At 41.8% G+C, this 27,120-nt stretch overlaps 1 protein-coding gene across 4 annotated transcripts in view; it reads right to left on the bottom strand.

The window, feature by feature from the left end:
- LOC133802443 (PIGF/3-ketodihydrosphingosine reductase fusion protein) overlaps positions 1-24,944 on the bottom strand; it is a 44,189-nt gene extending 19,245 nt beyond the window's left edge. Inside the window, exons 1-7 of one of the 4 annotated variants that reach the window (XM_062240751.1) lie at positions 24,597-24,944; positions 24,393-24,498; positions 17,166-17,379; positions 17,015-17,080; positions 16,846-16,888; positions 16,424-16,478; positions 15,978-16,056 (exon numbers count right to left, since the gene is read on the bottom strand). In XM_062240751.1, coding sequence (XP_062096735.1) covers positions 15,978-16,056; positions 16,424-16,478; positions 16,846-16,888; positions 17,015-17,080; positions 17,166-17,357 — 435 coding nt within the window. In that variant the 5' untranslated portion in view covers positions 17,358-17,379; positions 24,393-24,498; positions 24,597-24,944. The remainder of the gene's footprint in view (positions 1-15,977; positions 16,057-16,423; positions 16,479-16,845; positions 16,889-17,014; positions 17,081-17,165; positions 17,380-24,392; positions 24,499-24,596) is intronic. The other 3 variants (XM_062240748.1, XM_062240749.1, XM_062240750.1) reach the window with 3 other exon arrangements.
- Positions 24,945-27,120: the final 2,176 nt, after the last annotated feature.

Genomic DNA, 27,120 nt, shown 5'->3' on the forward strand with positions numbered 1-27,120 from the left:
TGTGAGGCAATAAAACAGCCAAAATGAGCAAAAACATGAGGCATACGCCTTAGTCCGCCTCGCCTCAGAAACATTCGCTTCTATCCGCCTCACCCATGTGAGGCGTGCGCCTCACTACCACTCTATGAGGCGGCGCCTCAAAGGCGTTTTTTTAACGCCTCGCCTCAGGGCGTACGCCTCAACTGTTTTTTAAAACCATGCTCCATATGATTGAGTGAACCCCTCAGCAACTAATCGAGCTTTGAATCTGTTGATACTCCCATCTGAATTATACTTGACGGTGAAGATCCACTAACAACCAACTGTCTGCTTTCCTTGAGGTAACTCAATGAGAACCCAACTATCAGTTTTCTCAAGAGCATTTATTTCTTCATCGACTGCAATCTTCCATTTAGGATCTTTCAAGGCCTCATAAATGTCTGTAGGAATCTGAATAAGATCAAGAAAAGAGACAAAAGCCCGATACATAAGTGTTAGTTTCCTATAAGCAACATACTTTTCAATGGGGTGATTGGTACAAGTTCTAACACCCTTCTGATGAGCAATAGGTAGATCGAGATCATCAATAGTAAGAGAAACTAACTCATGAGTCACAGAATCCTTACCTTCATGATTTTCAAGGTTGAGAGGGCTTTGATGAGTTTTTGAACAGTTATTGTCTTGCATGTTGACCTCTATATTCCCAACTTTTCTCCTGCTATAAACACAAAATTCTTCGTTACCTATATCAAATTGTGCTTGAGTTTGAGGTGGTGGTAAGTTGGAAAGAGTGTTTGGATTTTCTGAGGAAGAAGGTGAGATCGGATTGACCATAGAGAAGGACGGATTGGATGTGTTTTCTGGACTGATATTTGGTTGGATAGGAAAAGAAGGCAAGGAAGGATCAATTGATTGATCTGTTTGGATAGGCAAAGAAGGCAAAGACTGAGCACTTTGATGTTCGTGTGTCACAACATTGGATTGAGGAAATGCAGTCTAATGATCCTGAAGAGTTTCCCAAAACTGATATTCCAGTGAATGCTCCCCCTGAATGCCAGATTTGGGAAAGAATGATTGATGTTCAAAAAATGTGGCATCCATAGTGTTATAGACCCTTTTTGTAATTGGGGAGTAACGTTTGTACCCTTTTTGAGTGATGGAATACCCGATGAGGAGACCCTTGTGAGACTTTGGATCAAGTTTTGTTCTTTTGTGATCATAAACATGGACAAAAGTTGTACATCTGAAGACTTTGAATGGAAGATCTGAGGAGAAGGCTGAGATAAGAGGGAATGTTGCAAGTAACAAATTTCTTGGGGCTTTGAATTGTAGGACACGACTAGGCATACGATTGATGGGATAGGTGGTTGTGAATAAGGCTTCTCCCCAAAACTGTTTAGGAACATGATTTGAAAATATGATAGATCTAGAAACTTCAAGATGTCTATTTTTCTTCTCAGCCACTCCATTTTGTTCCGGAGTATCAACACATGAACTAATGTGAACTATTTCTTGATCTAACAAGTATGAACCAAGAATGGAGTTAAAATATTCCTTTCCATTATCAGTTTTCCAGATTTGGATCTTTCGGTTAAATTGAGTTTGAATCATGGAATGAAATTTTTGAAATATAGAAGCAGTTTTAGATTTTTCTTTTATGAGGAATGTCCATGTTGTCCTAGTATGATCATCAATAAATGATACAATCCATCAAGATCCACTAATATTTGTTACTCGAGAGGGTCCCCAAATATCACTATGTATTATCGAAAAAGATTGTGAAGGTTTGTAAGGAAGACTGGGATAAGAGTGTCGAGTATATTTAGCAAGTTGGCAGACTTCACAATGAAAGAATTTCGATCTTTTGTTGACAAATAACTGAGGAAATAGTTTTCCAAGATAACTAAAATTTGGATGTCTAAGTCGAAAATGCCATAACACGACAAGATTTTCAATAGAAACTAACACAGAATTTAAAATAGAATCTAAATTGGAATGGTTACCACAACTTGATTTGTGAACTTGTTCACTTTTAGGAGAATCCTTGAGAATATAGAGTCCATCATTCAGCACTGCCAATCACCTTTTCTGAGCCCTCAACCTGAAATTCACAAAGATAGATGTGGATAGAATTTAGTTGCACAGTTCAGATCTCGAGTAAGTTTACTTATTGAAAGAAGATTGTAATTTAGTTTAGGGACATAGAACAGAGGAAAGGAGGTCATTTGATAATGTTACAGAGGCAATCCCTATCACTTTTGAGAGAGATCCATTGGCAATTCTAACTATGTGGGAATGAGCACATGGTTTGAAGGTGGTGAAGACTTGAAAATCACCCGTCATGTGGTCGGAAGCCCCTGAATCAACTATCCGAGTACCTTTGTTGGAGGGTGCAGTAAATGTGTGAGATGTAGAACCTTGATGACACATTATACTGACATTTGCCTCAGTTGAGGGTGGGTCTGGCTAATGCATAAACTGTCGAAGAGAATTCGAATGTGGTTTGAGAAGTTGTTGACTTTGGTCTTTTGAGAAGGGGATGACATTGTGACAAATGGTTGATAGAGAACTCCCATGATTTAGTGACTGAGATTGAGTAGTCAATGAATTTGGAAATTGAATATTTGAGGATGGTATTTATGAGAAAGAGGAGTTGGCTAGAGCAGCCATTGAGTTTTAAACTGAATTATTTTATTTTTTTTATGAGATTATGCAGAGAGACAGAATAAAAAAAAATTTATGCACACTTAGAAGAGGAAAAACTTAGCCAAAGATGCAACTTTTTGATGAAATCGTGGGAGAACCCCAGACAAATAGTAACAACCGAAGCAGGTAGTGTCGAGGAGGAAAATGTCGGAGAAAGGTGACCGGAGATGCTGTCATGCGCCTACATGTGCGCGGCGCGTGGGAGAAGCCACCAGAGGTTGAGGCGGCGCGTGTGACTCACGCGCCACTATTCTGGACCCCAAACTTTGGGGTTTTGTAGATCGGGGTTGGGGCAAGCTTTCTGGGAAGGAGGTGAGATTAGAAGACAACTCGAAAACAGATTTCTAAGATTGAGCCCCAAAAACCTAAATTGTAATTTTTTTTGAAGGGCAGAAAAAAAATTGGAAAGATTTTCCAATTTTGGACTACAAATGCTCAGATACCATGTAGGATTTTGTGAATAATACTTCTAATCTGATTTTATTGATACGATTTTATTGATGAGTAGAAAGACCTATATATAGGCTGAATACAAAGAGCTAGACAAAAATACAACCTATACTTAGTTGTACACATTACTCTAGGTATTTACAATGATAATTCTACACATAGAATAGCCTATAAATAGAATATACAAAGTTAACATCTAACTGTACAAATCATAAAAGCTATTTACAGCTATCTTAGGGTCAGGTACTAGAATTAGACAACTATCCTAGCTATCTAGGTTATAGATTTAGCCAACTCTCCTAAGTAATAAATACACAAATTTAGACAAATTTAGACAGCTATCATAATTATTTCTACAATTAATTTGATACACCGCCAGCCCATACATCTATGTTAGGGAGATATGGTGATTAATGACAGATTTGAGAATGTGACATTTAGGGAAAGTTGGTGATTTTAGTTACCTATTTTAATTGTTATGTTTCTGTTTAGATTTCAGCTTTATTTGGAAAGTTTAAGGGATTAAATAGGATGAGTTGGGAAGGGTTAGGGCACGCTGAAAATGTTGTATTTGAGCCCTAGGCTAGAGAGAAACCCGGTCTCTTGAATATCCTGAAAGTGTTACTTTATCTTTCTAGTATTTCAATAAAAAAAATTCCTTTTATTTCCTAGCTATTTTTATGGTTTCGTGAGATACACTACTGTAGTGTATCAATTGGCACCGTCTGAGATCGAAGCCATGGTTACTGTGAGACCCACTAAGGTCCGCCGGGCGGACCTCGGCGTCACTCCAGGTTGCATGTCAGCTGGGGGCAGCAGCTGGGTGATGCGCATCTGTTGGGGAACAGGTGCATCAGTTGGTCACATCTGTTGGGAACAGGTGTAATGCTTTCGGCCAGATCTGTTGGGGAACAGGCGCATTGGTTGGTTACATCTGCTGGGGAGCAGATGCAACGGTTCGGTCACATCTGTTGGTGAGCGGACGCATTGGTTCGACCACATCTATTGGGAACAGATGCAATGCTTCGGGCTGAAGGCGTGGCCATGTGACACAGGCGTGTTACTTAGAATCAGCATGGGATGCTGATGTGTTAATGCCTAGGCGGTTGGGGATGTCAACCGTACCCTTGTGTTGGGTTATAAATAGGCTGTGTGCGCTTGAGTCATCAGCATGTGATGTCCAGCGCTGAAACATATTGTATCCTTGATATTGTGTTTAATAACAAGGTTGGGAAGGGTTCCTGTATATTGTGTGCATTGTGTTTATTTACTTGATAACGAGAGTGTGTTGTTGAGTGAACGTTGAGCAAACCTCGAACGTGAGTGAGTGTGTGAGACTGAGTGTTGGGTTGGCTGACTAGATTGGGGAATCTAGGCCATCGCGGGGAAAATTTGTGAGTGAGAAATTAACCCTGTGACAACTGGTATCAGAGCGTAGGCTGCTCATATTGGGAAGCAATAGTCATGGTGACGAATGCTGAATTGTCGACTCGGGTCGAGAGACTCGAAGAGATGCTGGGGGCTCCTACTTATGAAGAACCCGTGAGTTTGTTCGTTCTCTGTGAACAACATTCTTAACAACTTGAAGCGCTTGATAAGTTGGTTCGTGATGTGTTGAAGGATGCATCGGACCAAGTGGCTGTTTGTGGAAGGGCCATGACCGACTTGGAAAAGGAATTTGGCGAGAAGATGAAAGAAGTGATGACTAGTGTTATGGACCTGTCAAATTCGGTGAAAGGGCGATTCATTGCTCTTGATGCGGATGTGGCATTATTGAAGAGGGCCATAGCGAATTCAACCATGATGACCGAGTCTTCTTCGTCTCAGTCCTCCATGATCAAGGTGCCTGAACCGAAAGCTTTCAATGGCAGTCGGAACTTAAAGGAGTTAGAGAACTTCCTTTGGGATGTCGAACAGTACTTCAAGGTTGCAAGGATCCCAGATTCGGAAAAGGTGACGATTACTAGCATGTATCTTCAGGGGGATGCCAAGTTATGATGGCGAACCCACATGGAGGAGGATGCACGGGCTGGTAGGCCTAAGATCGAAACGTGGGATGTGCTGAAGAAGGAATTAACGGACCAATTCCTTCCATGCAACACGGCATGGGTTGCTCGGGAGTCGCTGAAAAAGTTGAGACACACAGGTTCGGTTCGAGACTATGTGAAAGAGTTCAGTTCTTTGTTACTAGACATAAAGAACATGTCCGAGGAGGGCAAGATGTTCAATTTCCTGTCAGGATTACAGCCTTGGGCGCAGGCTGAATTGAGGAGACAGGCGGTAGTTGATCTACCAGCGGCAATTGTGGCTGCCGAGAAACTTGTTGATTACAAGTACAGTACTAATCCGAATTCACAAGTAGATGCTTCAAAGAAGCCGACTGGAGGGAAGAAGAACAACAGTAAACCATCTTCGTTCAAGGGTGGATAGAAATACAATGGCAAGAAGAAGGAAGGTTCTGGAGGGAACAACCAGACCGGATCTTCCCAGGCAACCAACAAGAGAGGTGTTGGGTGTTTTATCTGCAACGGTCCTCATATGGCAAGGGAGTGTCCTAATAGGGAGAAGCTGAATGCCATAATCACACAGGAAGCTCAGAGTGGCGGTGATCAAGAAGCTCCTTCTAGGATGAACCCGATGCAACTTCTGAATGCAATCACTACGGGGAAAACAAGTCAGTTCAAAGGCTTGATGTATGTGAAGGCGTTCGTTAATGGATCAGAAGTGAAAGCTATGGTGGACTCTGGGGCCACTAATAATTTTGTTGCCTCGAGAGAAGCAGAAAGACTTGGCCTGGATGTTGTTCAAAGTTCGACTAGATTGAAAGCAGTGAATTCAGAGGCGAAACCGATTCAAGGATCCGCTACAGTGACATTGAAGGTTGGGGCTTGGGAATCTAAGTGCAACCTCATGGTGGTTTCGTTGGATGATTTCGAGATGATTCTTGGGATAGAATTTTTGGGTGCAGCAAGGGCAATGGTTGCACCACACCTTAAGGGTGTCATGATTTGTGACGAGGAGTGTCCTTGTTTTGTTGAAGCGATCTCCTCAGTCCAAAATCGAGGGAAAGACATTGTGTTGGAAACAGCTACGCAGTTCGGGAACTCCATAAGAAAGAAAGGGAATCAAGCTTATGTGGCCGCCCTGATAGAACTAAAGCCAGACCAGTGGGTCGAGGTACTCGATGAGATTGCGGCGTTGCTGGAAGAATTTGCTGACACGATGCCTGACGAGTTGCCTAGAGAATTCCCTCCGAGGAGGGCGATTGATCACAGAATTGAGTTGGAACCAGGGGCGGTTCCACCGGCCAAAGCACCGTACAAGATGGGACCTTCAGAGTTGGAAGAACTCAGGAGACAGTTGAAGGAGATGGTTGATAGTGGATTTATACAGCCATCCAAGGCTCCTTATGGTGCGCCAGTATTGTTTCAGAAAAAAGCAGACGGGTCGTTGAGGATGTGCGTTGATTACCGGGCATTGAACAAAGTCACGGTAAAGAACAAATACCCAATTCCAAACGCTGCGGATTTGTTTGATAGGTTGACGAAAGCATCATACTTCACCAAACTAGATCTCCGATCAGGGTACTGGCAGGTTCGAATTGCGGTGGGGGATGAATCAAAGACTACTTGTGTTACGAGGTATGGTTCATTTGAATTTTTAGTGATGCCTTTTGGATTAACTAATGCTCCTGCAACATTCTGTAATCTAATGAACGATGTGTTGTATGAGTTTTTGGACCGGTTTGTTGTCGTGTATCTCGATGACATTGTGATCTATAGCAATTCGTTAGAACATTTGCAGCATCTGAGGAAGGTGTTGACAAAGCTGCGAGAAGAAAAGTTGTACATTAAGAAGGAGAAATGCGAGTTTTGCAAGCAAGAAGTGAAATTCTTGGGTCACTGGGTTGGCCAAGGGAAACTCAGAATGGATGAGGGCAAAGTAAAAGCAATTATGGATTGGCCGATTCCTAAGAGAGTGGCGGAGTTGCGTTCATTCCTTGGATTGGCTAATTACTATCGAAGATTCATTAGGGGATACTCAAGGAAAGTGAGTGCACTGACGGATCTCCTCAAGAAGGACCAGAAGTGGTGCTGGACTGAAGACTGTGATGAGGCCTTTGAGAAGCTCAAGGTGGCAGTATCTTCAGAACCTATCTTGAAATTGCCAGACTTTGACTTACCATTCGAAGTACAGACAGATGCATCTGACCGTGCGCTAGGGGGAGTTCTTGTGCAAGAGGGAAATCCGATGGCTTTTGAGAGTCGAAAGTTAAAGGATGCTGAGCAGAGATATTCGGCCCATGAGAAAGAAATGGCGGCAGTGGTGCATTGTTTGGACGTTTGGAGGCATTACTCACTGGGTACAAAGTTTACTGTGGTGACGGATAATGTTGCCAACACTTACTTCAAATCTCAAAAAAAGTTGACTCCAAAGCAAGCTCGTTGGCAAGAGTATTTAGCGGAGTTTGATTTTGTGTGGGTGCATAGACCAGGGAAACAGAATCAGGTGGCTGATGCTTTGAGCCGCAAGGAAGTACAGGCTTTTGTTGGTGCGTTGTCTCAGGTGAGCACAACCTTTCTCGACCGGGTGAGGGAGCAGTCGCTGCTCGATCCCGTTTACAAGAAGCTTTTGAGTGAAGCTAAAGAGGGAGAATTGATGAGGTACTGGGAAGAAGATGGTCTTCTCTATGCCAAGGGTGGCAGATTGTTCGTACCTAGTAATGGTGGTTTGCGGAAGGAACTACTCAAAGAAACCCACGACCCTCAGTGGGCTGGTCATCCGGGGGTGGCTAGAATGATGGCATTGCTATCTAAGTCATATGTGTGGCCAAAGATGGAACAAGACGTTGAGATCTATGTGAAGACGTGTCTTGTGTGCCAGCAGGATAAGACTGAACGGAGACAGGAAGCAAAGCTATTGCAACCCCTGCCAATACCTGAGAAGCCGTGGCAGTCAATCAGTATGGATTTCATTGTGGGATTTCCAGATGTTAAAGGGTTCAGGTCCATTTTAGTGGTGGTGGATCGATTTTCAAAATATGGGGTGTTCATTCCTGCCCCAAACGCATGTCCAGCGGACGTGGCTGCGGAGCTGATTATGAAGAATGTTGTGAAGTATTTCGAGTTGCCTGAAGACATCATCAGTGACCGTGATTCGAGATTTACTGGAAATTTTTGGACTACATTGTTCACCATGTTGGGGTCAGACTTGAAGTTCTCGACAGCCAACCATCCTCAAACTGACAGTCAGACTGAGAGAATCAACCAATTGCTCGAGGAATACTTAAGACATTATGTAACAGCAAGTCAGAGGAATTGGGTAGAGTTGCTTGATACAGCACAGTTTTGCTATAACATTCAACAGTCCTCTGCCACAGGAATGAGCCCAGCAGAGATAGTCTTTGGTAGGCAGCTGCTGACACCACATGAAGTTGCAAAACAGAAGTCTCAAGGAGTATGCCCTGCAGCATATCGGTTTGCACGGGACAGAACCGAGTTGCTGGAACTTGCCAGGGACAGCCTAGGGAAAGCTTCGAGGCGAATGAAGAAATATGTCGACAAGCACAGGCGAGACTTGGAATTTTCGGTGGGGGATCGAGTGTTGCTGAAACTCACTCCCCAGATTTGGAAGAAAATCACAGACAAGCGCTACCACAAAGGGCTGGTTCAAAAGTATGATGGTCCCTTCGAGATTGTGCAGAAAGTGGGTGCAGTGGCTTACAAATTGAAGCTACCTGAAAGATTCAAGGTGCATCCGACTTTTCATGTTAGTTTCTTAAAGAAGTTTCATGAAGACAAGACCGAAGAAAGACAGCAGGTAGTACGGGCACCTCCTACTGTAAGGAAGCAATTTGAGAAGAAATTGGCTAAGGTCCTTGATCATCGTACGTTCGGAGCTAGTAAGAAGAACCAACGAACGGAGTACTTGGTTCAGTGGCAAGGCGAAAGCGAAGTTGAGGCTTCGTGGGAGAAGGCCGTCACCTTGTGGCAATTTGAGGACAAGGTGAACGAGTACCTCAGAAGTATATCGACGTGGGCGTCGATTTCTTCTGGTGGGGGTGGTTTGTGAGACCCTCACTAAGGTCCGCCGGGCGGACCTCGGCGTCACTCCAGGTTGCATGTCAGCTGGGGGCAGCAGCTGGGTGATGCGCATCTGTTGGGGAACAGGTGCATTAGTTGGTCACATCTGTTGGGAACAGGTGTAATGCTTTCGGCCAGATCTCTTGGGGAACAGGCGCATTGGTTGGTCACATCTGCTGGGGAGCAGATGCAACAGTTCGGTCACATCTGTTGGTGAGCGGACGCATTGGTTCGACCACATCTGTTGGGAATAGATGCAATGCTTCGAGCTGAAGGCGTGGCCATGTGACACAGGCGTGTTACTTAGAATCAGCATGGGATGCTGATGTGTTAATGCCTAGGCAGTTGGGGATGTCAACCGTACCCTTGTGTTGGGTTATAAATAGGCTGTGTGCGCTTGAGTCATCAGCATGTGATGTCCAGCGCTGAAACATATTGTATCCTTGATATTGTGTTTAATAACAAGGTTGGGAAGGGTTCCTGTATATTGTGTGCATTGTGTTTATTTACTTGATAACGAGAGTGTGTTGTTGAGTGAACGCTGGGCAAACCTCGAACGTGAGTGAGTGTCTGAGACTGAGTGTTGGGTTGGCTGACTAGATTGGGGAATCTAGGCCATCGCGGGGAAAATTTGTGAGTGAGAAATTAACCCTGTGACAGTTACCAAGATGGAGTCTTGTGTAGAAGCAGTGGAAGAGATGATAGCAATGTTACAGATCGAGATAGGTTCCATGAAAGAGGATTTGCAGAAGTTACCTGCGCTTGAACGGGGAATGGCCACTTTGGTTAGTCGCCTCGATCAATTTATGTGCAGCCATGAGGAGCGCCAACTGCCACCAGTGGTGGTGGAGGGACACATACGTCAACTGCCAGGAAAGTACCGTAAGGGAATACCAGAAGCGGTTTAAATTACTCGCTTCCTCAATAGACAGCATCTCTGAGCAAGTTTTGAAATCTACTTTTCTTAATGAGCTTCAATGAGATGTAGGTTAAGAGGTGACTATACTAGGGCCTAGTGGGCTTGAGCAATCTATGGAATTGACCCAAAAGGTGGAAGCTAAATTATTGGTCCAATGCCCTACCAACTGTAGTCGCAGTATACGGTCCTCCTCTGAGGCTTTGCCTTCTTCAACCCTGTAGAAATATTAGAATAGAAAGCTTTGTTAGGATACCAAAATTAATGATAGGAATATTGTATTTTTATTTCTTTCCTAGTATAGATATTTTATTAATTATCGTCCTAGTTTTTAGGATATTCTGTTCACAACAAAATTTGAGGATCGAGTCTTTTCTTTCCTTCTGTATATATTCACATCTTGTAAATTGTTTCAGTATCATGTAATAAAATTATTCAGAAAAATTCTACATGGTATCAGAGCTTGCATCTGAACCCTATTGTCTTTTCTGCCATTTTCTTCATCAATCCCACTCAATTGCAATGGCCTCTCTTACTGAATCCACTCCAGTCGAATCTGTGTCCTCAGAAAATCAATCCAAATCAGATCCCAGTGCCATCACTACTTCAAATCTTTCCCATGTCCTTGATAGTTCTCCACTCCCGATTACTTGTCACAAACTCAGCAGGAAAAACTACCTTCAATGGTCTCAATCTGTCATCATGTATATCTTCGGCAGAGGGAAGGATGAATATCTTACTGGTGAAATCGTGGAACCCAAGGAAACAAATCCTACTTATCGACAATAGAAAACCGAGAACAACATGCTAATGTCTTGGTTAATCAACTCCATGCTTCCTGAGATTGGAGAGAATTTTCTTCTCTATCAGACTGCTCAAACTCTTTGGGAGGCAGCCCGTGACACCTACTCAAGTTCTGAAAACACTTCTGAACTTTTTGAAACAAAAACTAAATTGTTTGAACTTAAACAGGGAGACTCTAATGTGACACAGTATTATAATACTATCACACGTTTTTGGTAGCAGCTTGATATGTTTGAAGTGTATTATTGGAAGTGCCCTAATGATGCTGCCTTATACAAAGAGATTGTCGAGAAAAAGAGAACTTACAGATTTTTATTAGGGCTGAATAAGGACCTTGATCAAGTCAGAGGGAGAATTATGAGTCTCAAACCATGCCCTTCCATCCGTGAAGCTTTTCCTGAAGTCAGAAAGGAGGAAAGTCGCTTGAAGTTGATGGCGGACTCAACAGAGCACAATGATGGATCTGCAATGCTCACTCATTCCTCCTCTCAAGATGACAGAACTCGGAAGGCACACCTTGGTGTGACCACTGCAAACGACATGGTCATGTTCGTGACACTTGCTAGAAGATTCACGGCAAGCCAGCAGATTGGAAACCTCGATCCTGACTAGATCAAGGGCGTGCTAATGCGGCTACCAGTGCTGAAGGCACATCTAGTGAGGTCAGTTCTACCTTCAAGGATCAACTTGATGCGCTGCAGAAGCTTCTTGGGCAGATGACTCAACAAAAGCAATTTACTTTACCTTCAGCCGAAGCTAATGTCAGCCTGATGAGTCCACAAGGTACAACCTCTCATGCATATGCTGCTCACTCCATCTCAGGTCCTTGGATAGTTGATTCCGGGGCATCTGATCACATGACAGATGATTTACAAGTCTTTACCACCTTCAAACTGTGTACTCAATCTCATACCGTCAGAATTGCTGATGGATCTATTTCAAAAGTTCGCAAGTTCAGTCGTGTTTCTAATTCTATTTTCAAGTCTGTTTTAAATTTTGTTATGTTATGGCATTTACGCCTTGGACATCCAAACTTTGATTATCTTCAAAAACTATTTCCACATTTATTTATCAATAAAATGTCAAATTTCTATCATTATGAAGTGTGCCAACTTGCAAAACATACTTGAAATATTTTTTCAAGCACTTCATATAAATCTTCACAACCTTTTACAATAATACACAGTGACATTTGGGGACCCTCACGGGTTAAAAATATTAATGGCTCTAGATGGTTTGTATCCTTCATTGATGATCACACTCGAACAACATGGACTTTTCTCTTGATAGAAAAATCAGAAACTGCATCTATTTTTAAATATTCCATTCCATGATTCAAAATCAATTCAAACAAAAAAATTAAAGTTTTGAAAACTGACAATGAGAATGAATATTTTAACTTCATCCTTGGTCCATACTTGTTGGAACAAGGAATCATTCATATTAGTTCATGTGTTGAGACTCCACAACAAAATGGAGTAGTCAAGGAAAAATAGACATCTTAATGTTTCACGAGCTATTATGTTCTCAAAAAATGTCCCAAAAATTTGTTGGGGGAGCACTACTTACTGCTACCTACCTAATTAATCATATGCCCAGCCGTGTGTTACAATTTAATACCCCAAGAAATGTGTTGTTGTCCTTATATCCTCATATCTCAGCTTTCTCCTTAGAGTTACCACTTAAGTCTTTGGTTGTCCTGCTTTTGTCCATATCTGCGATCATGCAAGATCAAAACTTCATCCCAAGTCTCAAATGTATCTTTATGGGACATTCCAATACTCAAAAGGGACACAAGTGTTACTCTCCAGTTACCAAAAGAGTCTACAACACTATAGATGTCACATTTTTTGAACATCAGTCTTTCTTTCCAAGGGCTGATATTCAGAGGGAGAATTCAAGGGAATATCAGCTCTGGGAAACTCTTCAAGATAATCAAGCTATTTTTCACAGCCTAATATCATGACACGTGAGCATCCTACTGTTCCCAAATCAACTGATCTCTTTCCCTCTTTAAAGCCTGATCCTTCTGTGCATAGCCAACAAAGTCCCAGTCCAAATAGCGTTGTCAACACGTCTACCTCTCCTTTCACAAACAATTCTTCAGTCAGTCATCCATCAATCAATCCTCCTTCAGAAAATACCAACAATCTTCCAAATTCATCACCCCTTCAAAATCAAGCACAACTTGACGTAGGAAACAAAGAATTTCGTGTTTATACAAAGAGAGAAGTTGGGAATATAGAGGTCAACATGCAAAACAAGGACTTCAGACACACATCCGAGCTCTCTTGACCTTGAAAACACTGAAGGTATGGATTCCATAACCATGAGTTAGTTTCTCCTATTAATAACGATCTTGATTTACCTATTGCTCATCGAAAAGGTGTTAGATCTTGCACTCGTCATCCTATTGAAAAATATGTTGCTTATGGGAAACTAACTCTTATGTACCAAATTTGTCTCTTCTCTTGATCATGTTCAGATTCTTGCAAACATCTACGAGGCCTTGAAAGACCCAAAATGGAAAATTGCAATCGATGAGGAGATTAAAGGACTTGAGAAAAATGGTACGTGGGTTCTCACTGAGTTGCCTCACGAAAAGTAGGCAGTTGGGTGCAAGTGGATTTTTACAGTTAAATATAACTCAGATGGGAGCATTAGCAGATTCAAGGCTCGGTTGGTTGCCAAGGGATTCACTCAATCATACGGTGTTGACTATCAGGAGACTTTTGCTCCTGTTGCTAAACTTAACACATTAAGAGTTTTGTTATCACTTGTTGTGAATTGTGACTAACCTTTACTTCAGTTGGATGTTAAAAATGTTTTTCTAAACGGAGGATTAGAAAAAGTCTATATGGAGGTTCCACCAGGACTAGAAAAACACTCCAAAGGTCGGGTAGTGTGCAAACTTCTCAAATCCCTTTATGGCTTGAAGCAGTCACCTCGAGCATGGTTTGATAAAATTGCAAAGTCAGTTGTAAAGATTGGATACACTCAATGCCAAGCTGATCATACCTTGTTTGTAAAGTTTTCTCCAATAAGGAAGCTGGCAATTCTCATTGTCTACGTAGATGACATTATCCTAACTGGAGATGACTCGGGTGAAATTTTGAATCTCAAAAGACTTCTTGCCTCAGAATTTGAGATAAAAGATCTCCGACAACTCAAATACTTTCTCGAAATGGAGGTAGCCCGATCTAGAGATGGAATTATTATATCTCAAAGAAAGTATATTGTAGATCTTATAAAGGAAACTGGGATGATTAAGAGTAAACCTGCAGACACTCCAATGGATCCAAACTTGAGAACCAACCGAAGTGGGGAATCAATTCCAATATAGAGGGGGAGTTATCAAAGATTAGTAGGAAAACTGATCTATCTCTCTCACACTAGGCCTGATATCGCTTTCTCTGTCAGTGTAGTCAGTCAACATATGCATAGTCCTTATGAGGAGCACTTGGAAGCCATTTATCGAATTCTAAGGTATCTAAAGATGACTCCAGGTTTTGGTTTGCAATTCAAAAGGCACAACAATCGAGACTTAGAGATTTACACAGATTCTAGTTGGGCTGGAGAACTAACTGACAGACGATCAACTAGTGGCTACTGCACTTATGTTTGGGGTAATCTTGTTACCTGGCGAAGCAAAAAACAGTCTGTTGTTTCAAGAAGTAGTGCAAAGTCAAAATATCATGCATGGCCCTAGGTATATGTGAAGGGATGTGGATTAAAACATTGATGAATGAGTTAAGAATTGACTCTTCTGAGGGGTTTAAAATGTACAGTGATGGTCAAACTGCTATTAGCATCGCCTAAAATCCATATCAACGTGACAGAACAAAACATGTTGAAATAGACAGACACTTCATCTCTGAAAAAGTGAATTCGAAGATTGTACAACTCAACTATATACCTACAAAGAATCAAATTGCAGACATCCTAATGAAGGCTCTACCAAGAACAAGCTTTGAAGAATTTAACTCCAAACTGGGTTTGTAAGATATATACAACTCAGCTTGAGGGGTGTAGAAATATTAGAATAGAAAGCTTTGTTTGGATACTGAAATTAATGATAGGAATATTGTATTTTTATTTCTTTCCTTGTATAGATATTCTATTATTTATTGTCCTAGTTTTAGGGTATTCTGTTCACAACAGAATTTGAGGATAGTCTTTTCTTTCCTTCTGTATATATTCACAGCTTGTAAACTATTTCAATATCAAGTAATAAAATTATTCAAAAAACTTCTACAAACCCCAACGGGGTATTCGCCACACACGACAATCACCAAAGCCGAGCCAGCCTTTTGTCAACTTTCTGAAGCAAAACTTTAGTAGAAGCATGCACGCGGCTTGTGCTACAAGTGTGATGAGAGGTATTTGTCGGGTCATCATTGCAAGATGAAAGAGTTACAAGTGCTCTTGCTCCCAGACATTGATCCTAGAGATGTTGAGGAGGCCATTGCTGACCCTACAGCCGATGCATCTGACCCACTTGCTGCAGCGGGTCCTTTTCCACCTTGAGGACAAGGTGCAAGTCGGTCGGCGGGTAATGATACACCACCAGCCCATACATCTATGTTAGGGAGATATGGTGATTAATGACAGATTTGAGAATATGACATTTAGGGAAAGTTGTTGATTTTAGTTACCTATTTTATTTGTTTTGTTTCTGTTTTGATTTCAGCTTTATTTAGAAAGTTTAAGGGATTAGATAGGATGAGATGGGAAGGGTTAGGGCATGCTGAAATTGATGTATTTTGAGCCCAAGGCTGGAGAGAAACCAGGTCTCTTGAATATCCTGGAAGTGTTTCTTTATTTTTCTGGTATTTCAATAAAAAAATTTGCTTTATTTCCTAGCTATTTTTCTGATTTCGTGAGATACACTACTGTAGTGTATCATGATTATAACAGATACTCTTGTCTAATGGTAAAACAAATCAAATAGTCTAATACTATTGCCCATTATACATTTTCACAATCAGTAGTAGCAGGCAGCCACAATACATAGTATTTTGCAGTTCAAACATTAAAACCTGTGAAACAAGAAAAGCTATGATACTTGCCGTGAACAATGACATCATCATAGACCAATTAATGGTCTTTGAAAAATACCTGCATCAAGAATGCCCATCATAAAACAGCTTTCGATAACAAAAGATGAAGTAACTAAGGAACATCTTAAATTAAACTGGTAGAGTGTAAAGCTTTTCTGACTCTAACATTTGAAACAAAACAAAAATCACAGTTGAAATTGGACACCAATGTTAAATTTACAGCCAAACACCAGAGCATATTTGCTAAATATGTCCATCACGACCAGGCCGAAATCCTTTAATTGAATTGACCAAATCACGATGAAAAGGGGTTGAAAGAAAGTTGTGAACATATTACATTCCAATCTCATTTGTGACTTCTATTTTCAAATCTAAGATAATATAATCACTAAAAGAATAGCATGCCAAGCTTGTAAGTAACATACTTTACGCCTATTGGGGTGCCCAAAGCAATGGCTACAAAAGCATTCACCATAGCCCCTACAGAGAAGACAACAAAAAACTTATAATTTACATATAGTTGTAAATAAAGCAGAGACATAACATGCAAAAAATTCTGTTCTTGAACAAATAGTCAGCATACTTCCATGAATACCATGAAGAAGAAAATATATATATATACATGTACTTTGATGAACATCTGAATCAGAACACTAAAAAGACTTTCCTGAACAACTTCCTCTCATATTTTTTTTATTTAAACTTGTAATGGGATTACAATAGCAATGAAGCTACGAAAAGCAATGTGAATTAAAAATCTTTCACATATTTTTGTCCAATATATATTGTGGAAAACCATAGATAAAAATAAGAACAACATAATGTAGAATTGAAAATATGAACTAACCAGCAAAAAGTCCTACTATGCCACGCCCTACAGCTCTGAAGAACTGCATAGTATAAAGAAGCAAGACTCAATAATGAACACTCAACAAAAACTTCAAAAGCAAAACTTTGGGCGTTTTCCGACATTTTCCCAACAAACAAACACCATAACAGGAAATCAAAAAGCTGACCGAACATTGTTGACAGTTCTGCCTAAAACGACTGTAAAGAATAATCACAATTGGGCAGTGAATCACCTTTAAGAGAGAAAAAAAAAACAAGTAAGAACAGAACAAAACCAAATTAGAAAAACTGATTGAGAAATACAATAGAGAAAGTTACCCAGATCAGGCGGAGGTATTCAGAAGGATGAGAGATGAGAGTGATGAAATGAACATATTTGGTCAGCCAGAAGGAGATGGCAATTCCAATGGCGCAAATCAAATGGCCTAGAGCAACCTCCAAAGCAGATACTGTTGGGGTTGGTGATGGTGAGGTCTCAACAATGGTGGTCTTCAGTTTCTGGTTCTCCATGGTTTCTCCAAAGGATTCCACACTACAAAACATGGAAACAAGAATCTTTATTCTTAAGAAAAAATCTGAGAAACAGAAAATCAAAGCAAACAAAAGTTCCAAATCCGATTCATGCTCAGCAATAGAACACAACAAACTAAAACATGAAAACAATAATTCTTATTCTTAAGAAAAAAAATCTAAAAATAGGAAAGCAATACGATCTCGACAGCGTGCTGCAGTAGATCCATCAGATAAATTCACTTCATATCTTGACAAATTGATGCTAGCTCCACCTATGTTGTCTTCTCCCTCAAATTCTTTTTCTTCCCATTCTCTAAACATGTGATCATACTGTCGTCATATTTCATACCTAGCACAGAAACACAAAATCAAACGGCCCCCTTCTATTTTTCTAACATTAACTATCCAATTCAAAAGGGACATCACAATGGTTTACCACTTAAGCACATAAACCAGTCGAGTCACAATTTATGACACTTCCCACATGGTCTCGACCTGTTACTTATGGTACTGATAGACCTCCTATCACTTTTGTTTACACTAGGAGGGGTAAGAGAGGAGAAAGGCTCGGGGTAAGTACTGACCAAGAGGTTAGAACCACCAAGTAGAGGTAGTTATATGAGGAGTAATTGGGTAGGAGTAGGGTACAGGGGAGTTCTGTGTAGACCACAATATAAAAAGGGTAGAAGAGATATTATTAGCCAGGCTGGAATTGGTATTTTGTAACCTCTTTTGGGAGAGACCAGGCTCTCGAACACCTGGGTATCAATACAATTGAATTTCTTCATCATTTCTGCAATTATTTTCACTGTTATTTGCTATTATTCTTGCTGTCTGGGCGATTAGAGAGAGGAAAATCCTATCAAATTGGTATCAGAGCAATCGATCATCATGGGGCCGAAGAAGGATCTGCAAACGGAGGTTTTGGAAGAGAAGGTTGAGCTCTTGCAAGCGGATTTCAGACGCGAGTTGGAGGAATTAAGATCCGAGTTTCAGCACCTCCCTAAGGAGCTGGAATTAATGAAGACTGAGGTACTACGCTTGCCGGCAATGGAGAAAAAGATGGATTTCTTGGTGGCACATTTGGCTCAGCTACTACAGACTTCGGGGAAGCCAGCGGGGGAGTCGCCTGCCATGGATTCCGACCGTCAGCATCGGGCATTAGAGGAGGAGACACTTTCAGGGGCTCGAACGGCTCCACCGGGGGCACGAAATCCTTCCCCAGTGCCTCCGATCATTGGGGAGCCGTCCATTCTACCTCAGGAACCTCAGCAGCAATCATCGGAGCAAACATGTGGGGGGGGACAAAATTTTGGACAAGATTACAGACCACCTCGAATGGAATTACCGCTGTTTTCGGGGGAGAACCCGGACAGGTGGATTTATCAGACTGAACACTATTTCCTTCTGATGCACATGACAGAACCGCAGATGTTGGAGACGGCAATTATTGGGCTGGATGGCGATGCACTCACTTGGTTTCAGTGGGAGAATCAACGCAGACCAATTACATCATGGGCTAACTTGAAACAGCAAATCATATTTCGCTTCCGAGCTTCTCCAGTGGGTTCAGTGTCGGAAGAGCTGCTGTCCCTGACCCAGACGTCAACGGTGCGTGACTATCGCTTACGCTGGGAGATGCTGGCTTCTCGGGTCCCCGATGTTCCGGACCACATGCTTGAGGGAAGCTTCAATCGTGGGCTCAAAGAAAGCATCAAGGCAGCTCTGCACATCCTCCAACCCATGGGCCTAGCCAATATCATGGATACGGCCCAGCGAATAGAGGAAGGTCATCAATTGTTGCAGACGGGCCAGCCCATTCGATCTGGGTTTGCTAAACAAACCCTCAGCCAAATCACGCTACCTAGAAACACACAGCCACCCTTTCTAGCCAAGCCGACACTCTCAGCTTCGACTGCTCCTTCTCAGGCGGCGGCGTCAACCGGCAACAGCATAACTCAAGCGCCAAAATCCTCCTCTTTCCGAAGGTTAACCGAGGCCAAGTATCAAGATAAACGAGCCCGTGGAGTTTGCTTCCGCTGTGATAAAAAATTTCACCGAGGCCATGAATGTGAGCAGAAGTCTCTCCAAGTGTTGCTGCTCGCGGATGAAGAGGAATCGATACAAATGGAGGAGTCGCCACCTCCATCGCCAGACTCGGGAGAACATTGTGGCACCGAAGAGACGCTGGCCACCCTTTCCCTAAACTCTCTGGTGGGTATTTCATCAACTCACACAATGAAACTAGCGGGGCATATCGGGCAAAGACCAGTAACAGTCTTGATTGACAGTGGTGCGACCCACAATTTTATTTCTACGGCAATTGTTTCAGCAGTGGGAATCCCTATTACAGCTACAACTTGTTACGGGGTTCTATTGGGAACGGGGGGCAAGGTCCGAACGGAAGGGATTTGTGCGCAAGTAGAGCTTGATTTGGGAGCATTGCGAGTTGTCACTGATTTTTTGCTGCTGGAACTCGGGGGTGCGGACGTGATACTCGGTATTAAGTGGCTGGAAACGCTTGGTAATATGCAGGTTAATTGGAGGACAATGGTCATGAAGTTTGAGATGGCGGGGTCGTGGATTACGTTACAAGGCGACCCTAGTTTATGCAAATCTCCTATTTCCCTTAAAGCAATGATATTATCAGTCGAACGAGAAGCGCAAGGATATTGGGTACAGTTTGGAGAGCTAGCAGCAGAACCAGCCAGCGACAAACAGCCACTGCCTTTAGCAGTAGCAGCAGTCTTACACGAATTTCAGTCCGTTTTTGATATGCCAGCGGGTCTCCCACCTTTAAGGGCTCGAGAACATGCGATTCTTCTAAAAGAAGGCACGGCTCCGATCTCCGTTCGGCCATACTGTTATGCTCAAGTTCAAAAGGATGAGATTGAGCGTTTAGTAGCTGAAATGCTCCAAGCCGGAATTATACAGCCAAGCACCAGTCCATTTTCTAGCCCGGTATTGCTCGTTAAAAAAAAAGATGGCAGCTGGCGTTTTTGCGTGGATTACAGGGCCCTCAACCGTGAAACAGTGGCTGATAAGTTTCCGATTCCGGTCATAGATGAGTTATTGGACGAGCTTCATGGGGCACAAGTCTTTACTAAGTTGGATTTGAAGTCGGGATACCATCAAATTCGAGTCAAGGCACGAGATATTGAGAAGACAGCTTTTCGTACACATGAAGGGCATTACGAATTCCTAGTCATGCCTTTTGGACTAACCAACACCCCGGCAACGTTTCAAGCTCTCATGAATGAAGTTTTTCGAGATTTCTTGAGGAAGTTTGTGCTGGTTTTTTTTATGATATTTTGATATACAGCCCGTCCTTGGAAGACCATGTGCATCACTTAACCTTGGTCATGGACCGTCTCCGTCTCCGTCACCACAAGCTATTCGCTAATCGAAAGAAGTGTATGTTTGCTCAAGCACAAGTGGAGTATTTGGGTCATGTGATTTCAGCAAATGGGGTGGCTGCCGACCCTAACAAAGTGGCTGCAATGGAGGCGTGGCCAACTCCTAAATCCATCAAGGAGTTGAGGGGTTTTTTGGGACTTACGGGGTATTACCGTAAGTTTGTACAAGGTTATGGGAGCATCGCTAAGCCGCTGACGGATCAGCTTAGAAAAGATTCTTATGGGTGGACTCAAGAAGCCGATTCAGCCTTCCTTCAATTAAAAAAAGCGATGTGTTCGGTACCGGTGTTGGCCTTACCAAACTTTTCAGTTCCTTTTGTGTTGGAAGCAGATGCGTCGGGGGCTGGTTTAGGGGCTGTTTTGATGCAAAATGGGCGCCCCGTGGCCTATTTCAGCCAGATTCTATCATCGCGAGCCCGTATGAAGTCCATTTATAAGAGGGAACTCATGGCAATCGTGCTGGCTGTTCAAAAATGGAGACCCTATTTGTTGGGACGCAAGTTTTTGGTGAGGACAGATCAACGCAGCTTGAAGTATTTGTTGGAGCAAAGATTGGTGGCTCTAGAGCATCAAAAATGGCTTACAAAACTGCTGGGATATGATTTTGACATCCAGTATAGACCGGGGTTAGAGAATAAAGCGGCTGACGCCTTATCCCGCCTACCTTGCGAGGCTGCTTTGGCCATTTCAGTTCCAAATGTGGTGTCAATTCCAGATTTAAAAGCGCACACAGAGACAAACCCTTTTCTTTCTAAAATAGCGAAGGAATTACAGGAGGGGCAGCAAGTGGCTGGTTATTCGTTGGTGCAAGGCTGTCTGAAATTTAAGGGGCGATTAGTCATACCAGCCTCTTCCCCTTTCATTCCATTATTGTTACAAGAGTATCACAGCAGTGCAGTAGGGGGACATTCGGGGGTGTTTAAAACTTTTCAGCGGATAGCGGCTGATTTATATTGGCAAGGAATGCAAAGGGACGTTCAAAAGTTTGTTGCTGAATGTGCAATTTGCCAGCAAAGTAAGTATTTAGCTCAATCACCAGCAGGTTTGCTTCAGCCATTGCCCATTCCCGACCAAGTTTGGGATGATATTTCCATGGATTTCATCGAGGGGCTGCCGAAATCGAATGGGTTCGACTCCATCTTTGTAGTGGTGGACCGTTTGAGTAAATATGCGCATTTTATACCCCTACGCCCATTTACAGCGACTACCGTCGCTGCCAGTTTTGTTAGCGAAGTTGTCAAACTTCATGGTGTCCCACGTTCCATTGTTTCAGATCGTGACAAGGTGTTTCTCAGCTTGTTTTGGAAGGAGCTATTTAGATTGCAGGGAACAAGTTTAAAGAAGAGTACAGCTTATCATCCCCAATCGGATGGACAGACGGAGGTGGTCAACCGCTGCTTGGAGACTTATTTACGCTGTTTTATCAGCTCAAAACCGAATCAATGGGCCAAGTGGATATCTTGGGCAGAGTATTGGTACAATACTTCCTTTCATTCAGCTGCTGGAATGACACCATTCAAAGCCCTTTATCACCGAGACCCCCCGCCATTGGTACGTTTTGAACCAGCCAGTACCAAAGTATCCGCTGTGGAGCAAGCACTAAGCGACAGGGACAACGTTTTGGAGCTGTTAAAACAAAACCTACATCGGGCCCAGCAGAAAATGAAGGTACAGGCCGATAAGAAGAGACGGGAGGTGCATTTTGAGGTGGGGAATTTTGTCTATGTCAAGTTGAGGCCATATAGGCAGCGCACTGTGGCCAAGCGGATTAATGAGAAGCTGTCACCACGATACTTTGGCCCTTTCCAGATTTTAGAACGCATTGGTGCGGCTGCCTACCTTCTCCAGCTCCCTCCCAATGCCACAATCCACCTGGTTTTCCATGTTTCGCTGCTAAGGACAGCACTGGGACCAAATCAGCAACCTACCAAGCTCCACGGCGGAGCTGGAATGGATTTTGAAGCCAGAAGCAGTCCTAGAGTTTCGGCCAGGAACTCAGAAGGAAGCACCGCAGGCCTTGATCAAGTGGATGAACATACCAGAATGTGATGCAACTTGGGAGGACTTCCGTGTGATTCAAGAGCAGTTTCCAGACTTTCACCTTGAGGACAAGGTGAAACTGGTGGCCGGCGGTATTGATAGACCTCCTATCACTTTTGTTTACACTAGGAGGGGTAAGAGAGGAGAAAGGCTCGGGGTAAGTACTGACCAAGAGGTTAGAACCACCAAGTAGAGGTAGTTATATGAGGAGTAATTGGGTAGGAGTGGGGTACAGGGGAGTTCTGTGTAGACCACAATATAAAAAGGGTAGAAGAGATATTATTAGCCAGGCTGGAATTGGTATTTTGTAACCTCTTTTGGGAGAGACCAGGCTCTCGAACACCTGGGTATCAATACAATTGAATTTCTTCATCATTTCTGCAATTATTTTCACTGTTATTTGCTATTATTCTTGCTGTCTGGGCGATTAGAGATAGGAAAATCCTATCAGGTACCTTCCCACAAAACACGACACTTCTATAACAAATTTATAACAAGCTACAGTGTTCCTTACATTTCATCATGATGATTAAGCAAACTTAGGATCTAGCAGCAACTAGTGCAACTTTATCATCATAAATATATCAAAGATAATGAAGCCAAATGTATACCTTCCATACTTTCTTACAAATGAAAACGCTATTTATATAAATACATATATCCCAATATTACTGTAAATTCCACTATCTCATTAAATCTTCCCAGCAAAATAGAAAATAGAAAAAGAAGTCGATACAAAACAAGATAAGTAGATAAATAGACTAACGACTGGTCCCTCCAGAGGGAGCGATATAAAGCATTAGAAATGGTACGAGTTGAAGTCCGTAATAATGCTCAACTCATAAACTTGAAACGATTCATTAGAACCTATAAAAGTATTCTTCGAAGCATCAAACAAACATAGGTAAGTACATAGATATATGTTAAAGAAAAATATTAGAAGAACTAGAACTAAGTCACCATGGGTGCCTCAACGACCTCATACTAAAACAAACCAGAAGCAGGTTTCTCATAATTTTGAAACTCACAAGGGATCTAACAAGTCAACATGTAGGCAACAATTAAATTACAGAATTTAGTGGTCTAAGTTACCTATCAGGTAATTTATCAAACATAATAAAGACATTAAATAGAATATAACAGAATAAAGGCATTAAAAACAAGTACATCTAACTCAAAAACAGGGTACCAAACAAGGGACCTGTAGACATGAAAATAGAGTCTGACCAATTCCCTACACCCAATTATAGGATTTGGTGATAATGAACACAGGTACATATATATACATAATCTTACTCGCATCATCTATATACATATAATCACTTTGCTTCCTATATTCATCACACTCAATTCAACACATATTTGTATTAGTGCGATGCATAAGATTAATGGATTTCATGCTTTCAAAATAATGAAGTTAAGGTTCCATCTCATATAAATCATCAAATCGTAAATGCAAATTAGAAGTACCCACAATTAAATTAGTTAGATTCATTTTATATGGAGCCAAATTAGAGATACCCAGAAATTCTTATTGCAGAATAAACTTGTGGAGGAAGAAAGATCCATAACCAACCTGGAAAGCCTCGGCAAGAGAAGAAGTGACGGTAGACCTGAGCGGCGAACCAGTACGAACAAGGCGAGGAAGTAAAATCAGGGGCACAAGACAAGCAAGAGAAGACCTGCGCATATGGAATTTACTTCTCAAAAAGAGCTTTTCTATACGAGGAGAAGTAAAACAAATTAGGGCACAAGAGTGGAAGATAAGAAGAAAAAGTACACAAGTGAGCGAAATGTTGAGAGAATCGGCTTGAGTCTGCAGTACAGAGGAGAAGAGTGAACTCCGAGGAGAAGGAGGAGCTCAGAGCTCCATTAACGTCCAACTGAGGAGCGGTAATCGGAGAAGAAAACTTGGGCTTATTTGGGTGAACCCGAAACCGAATTCCAAAATTATGCCGTGGACTGGACCTGATTTTCGCGGGTTTTACAGTTTTCCAGGTTTTCGGGCCATGTTTTTGGGCTTTCATGAGAGCTCTTACACTTTAGCCATAGCAAAATGACATGTCAATGAAGCACTAGAAGTACCAATAGTATGGATGGGGATGAAATGGATGATGTTCGTAGGGTTGTCAATGGGGTGGGTCGTCCAGACACGCGCCCACCTGATTAATAAAGGAAAATTTCACAAATAATACTTAATAATAATGCCTAATATTACTAAAAAATCCAAGCACTATTAATATTTTCAATTTAATGTTAAACATTCCTCTCATACCCAAAATACTCCTCCCATCATATCAAAAAATCATAAAACTTTCTCTTCCTCTCTCTCTCATTCTCACGAAATCATCCCTAAAATCTACAGATTTGTATAATTTTTTTGTCAAAATCATTGTTAGTCATCTCCATTGTCTCTGTGAAGTCGTCAATATCAAAGGCAACATCTATTTTGAGAGTTTTTGGAGGAGAAAAACCATGGGTAATAAGATTGTACATTTTATGTGTTGGGTATTATTTGTTTACATTTTTTTTTTGCTATTTTGAACAAATCTGAGCCTATATTGATGTATTTTTTGGGATTTTTAGAGAGATTCTGCGATCTGCGTTTTTCTGGGTTTTCTGCAACTTTTTTGCTCGATAGGAGCTCAATAACGGTTCGCTATGAGCTCGATGGTATGTAGAAAAAGGTCTTTTATGAGCTCGATGTAGCTCGATTTGAGCTCGATAGGTTTAGGTTTTGTTGCTCGATTGTGCTCGATGGAAATTCGATAAGGGTTCGATTGGACCCTACAATATTTGAGCTCGATTATAGCTCGATAGGTTTAGGTTTTCTCGATATGTGCTCGATAGGGTTCGATGGAGGTTTTGGTTAGGTTTTATGTTCGGTTTACGAAATGGTAGCTCGATACTAACTCGATAAGAGCTCGATGCTAACTCGATAAAGCTCGATGATATCTCAATAAAGCTCGATAATGTTCTTTTTTCATGAATTTCTGAAAAAATGACAATTTTCCTTACAATTTTAATGTTTTTTTTCCAACACATGCTCTATTGTCTATGTTTTTGTATCCTACAATGGTGTTTGGGAATTACAAGGGAATAAGTGGATTTTCAAGGACCCTCAATGCATGGTGATACCGATGGAGGATACTGTAACGTACTTGCAACTTCTTGACATATTGCACAAGGAACTTAAAGTTGATAAACAGATGTATGAGTTGAAATTGGAGGTTCCTTACACATGCGGCGACTAACCATTTACACCTGTTCATGTTGAAAGTGATCTTGGTGTCCGTGCATTCTTAGGAGCAACATCTAAAGAAAGGTTGGCCTTGTGTGTCACTCGTGTTAAAAAGATTGTCATTGCAGACCCATATTCCACTCCTGGACTTGAGGGAGCAGCCAATACTTTAGGATGTCCTATTGGTGACCTGAGGGACAACCAATATGAGTACAACCCCTATGTGAATGGCGATCCAGTAGCTGAACACAATGAGGACTTAGGATACAATTCAGTGAATGATGATCCAGTAGCTGAACATTTGCAAGTAGAACAAGCACAAGAACAACCAATACGTCATATTGCACGGGCGAACCAACTAAGTCAAGGACGTCGAACACCTGGCATCAGCTCTAGTCATCCTGGTGGAACAGAATATAACTATATAGAGAAAATTCCAATATGTTCAACAGAAGATCACAGAAAATGGAGTGCTCCCATGTTTACAAAAGAAGATATCATGGCTTCTAGTCGTTCTGAATCACCCTCATTCGGTGTAGCGTTGAGGGAATTACATCTTGGGAAGACATTTGAGAACAAGATGGAATTGAAAACCAAAGCGGCTCTCTTCGCAATGAAGAATAATTTTGAGTTTATGGTTAAGAAGTCTGGTACTAATCTGTTGTATATCACCTGCTCCTGATTGTGGTTAGAGAATAAGAGAGAAAAAAGTAGCGTGATTGGAGATGTTTGAGATCACTGTTTATAATAGTGTACATACTTGCTCACTAGAATTGCGACAAAAAGACCACCGTCAAGCAGCACCTTCTGTCATTGGGCACCTTATCAAGAACAAATATGCTACTGATGGCACTACCTACCCAGCAAACAGCATAAAGGAGGATATGAAGAATAATTTTGGGATCGATATGAGTTATATGAAGGCTTGGAGATGCAGAGAGAAGGCACTCGGTTATGTCAGGGGGACAACTGAAGAATCATACTCCAAGTTACCTTCCTACCTTTACATGCTGCAGCAAAAGAATCCAGGTACAATAACTGATTTTGTCACAGATGACGGTCG

Source organism: Humulus lupulus, chromosome 9 (genome assembly GCF_963169125.1).
Source record: "Humulus lupulus chromosome 9, drHumLupu1.1, whole genome shotgun sequence".
In the NCBI taxonomy this organism is placed as follows: Eukaryota; Viridiplantae; Streptophyta; class Magnoliopsida; order Rosales; family Cannabaceae; genus Humulus; species Humulus lupulus.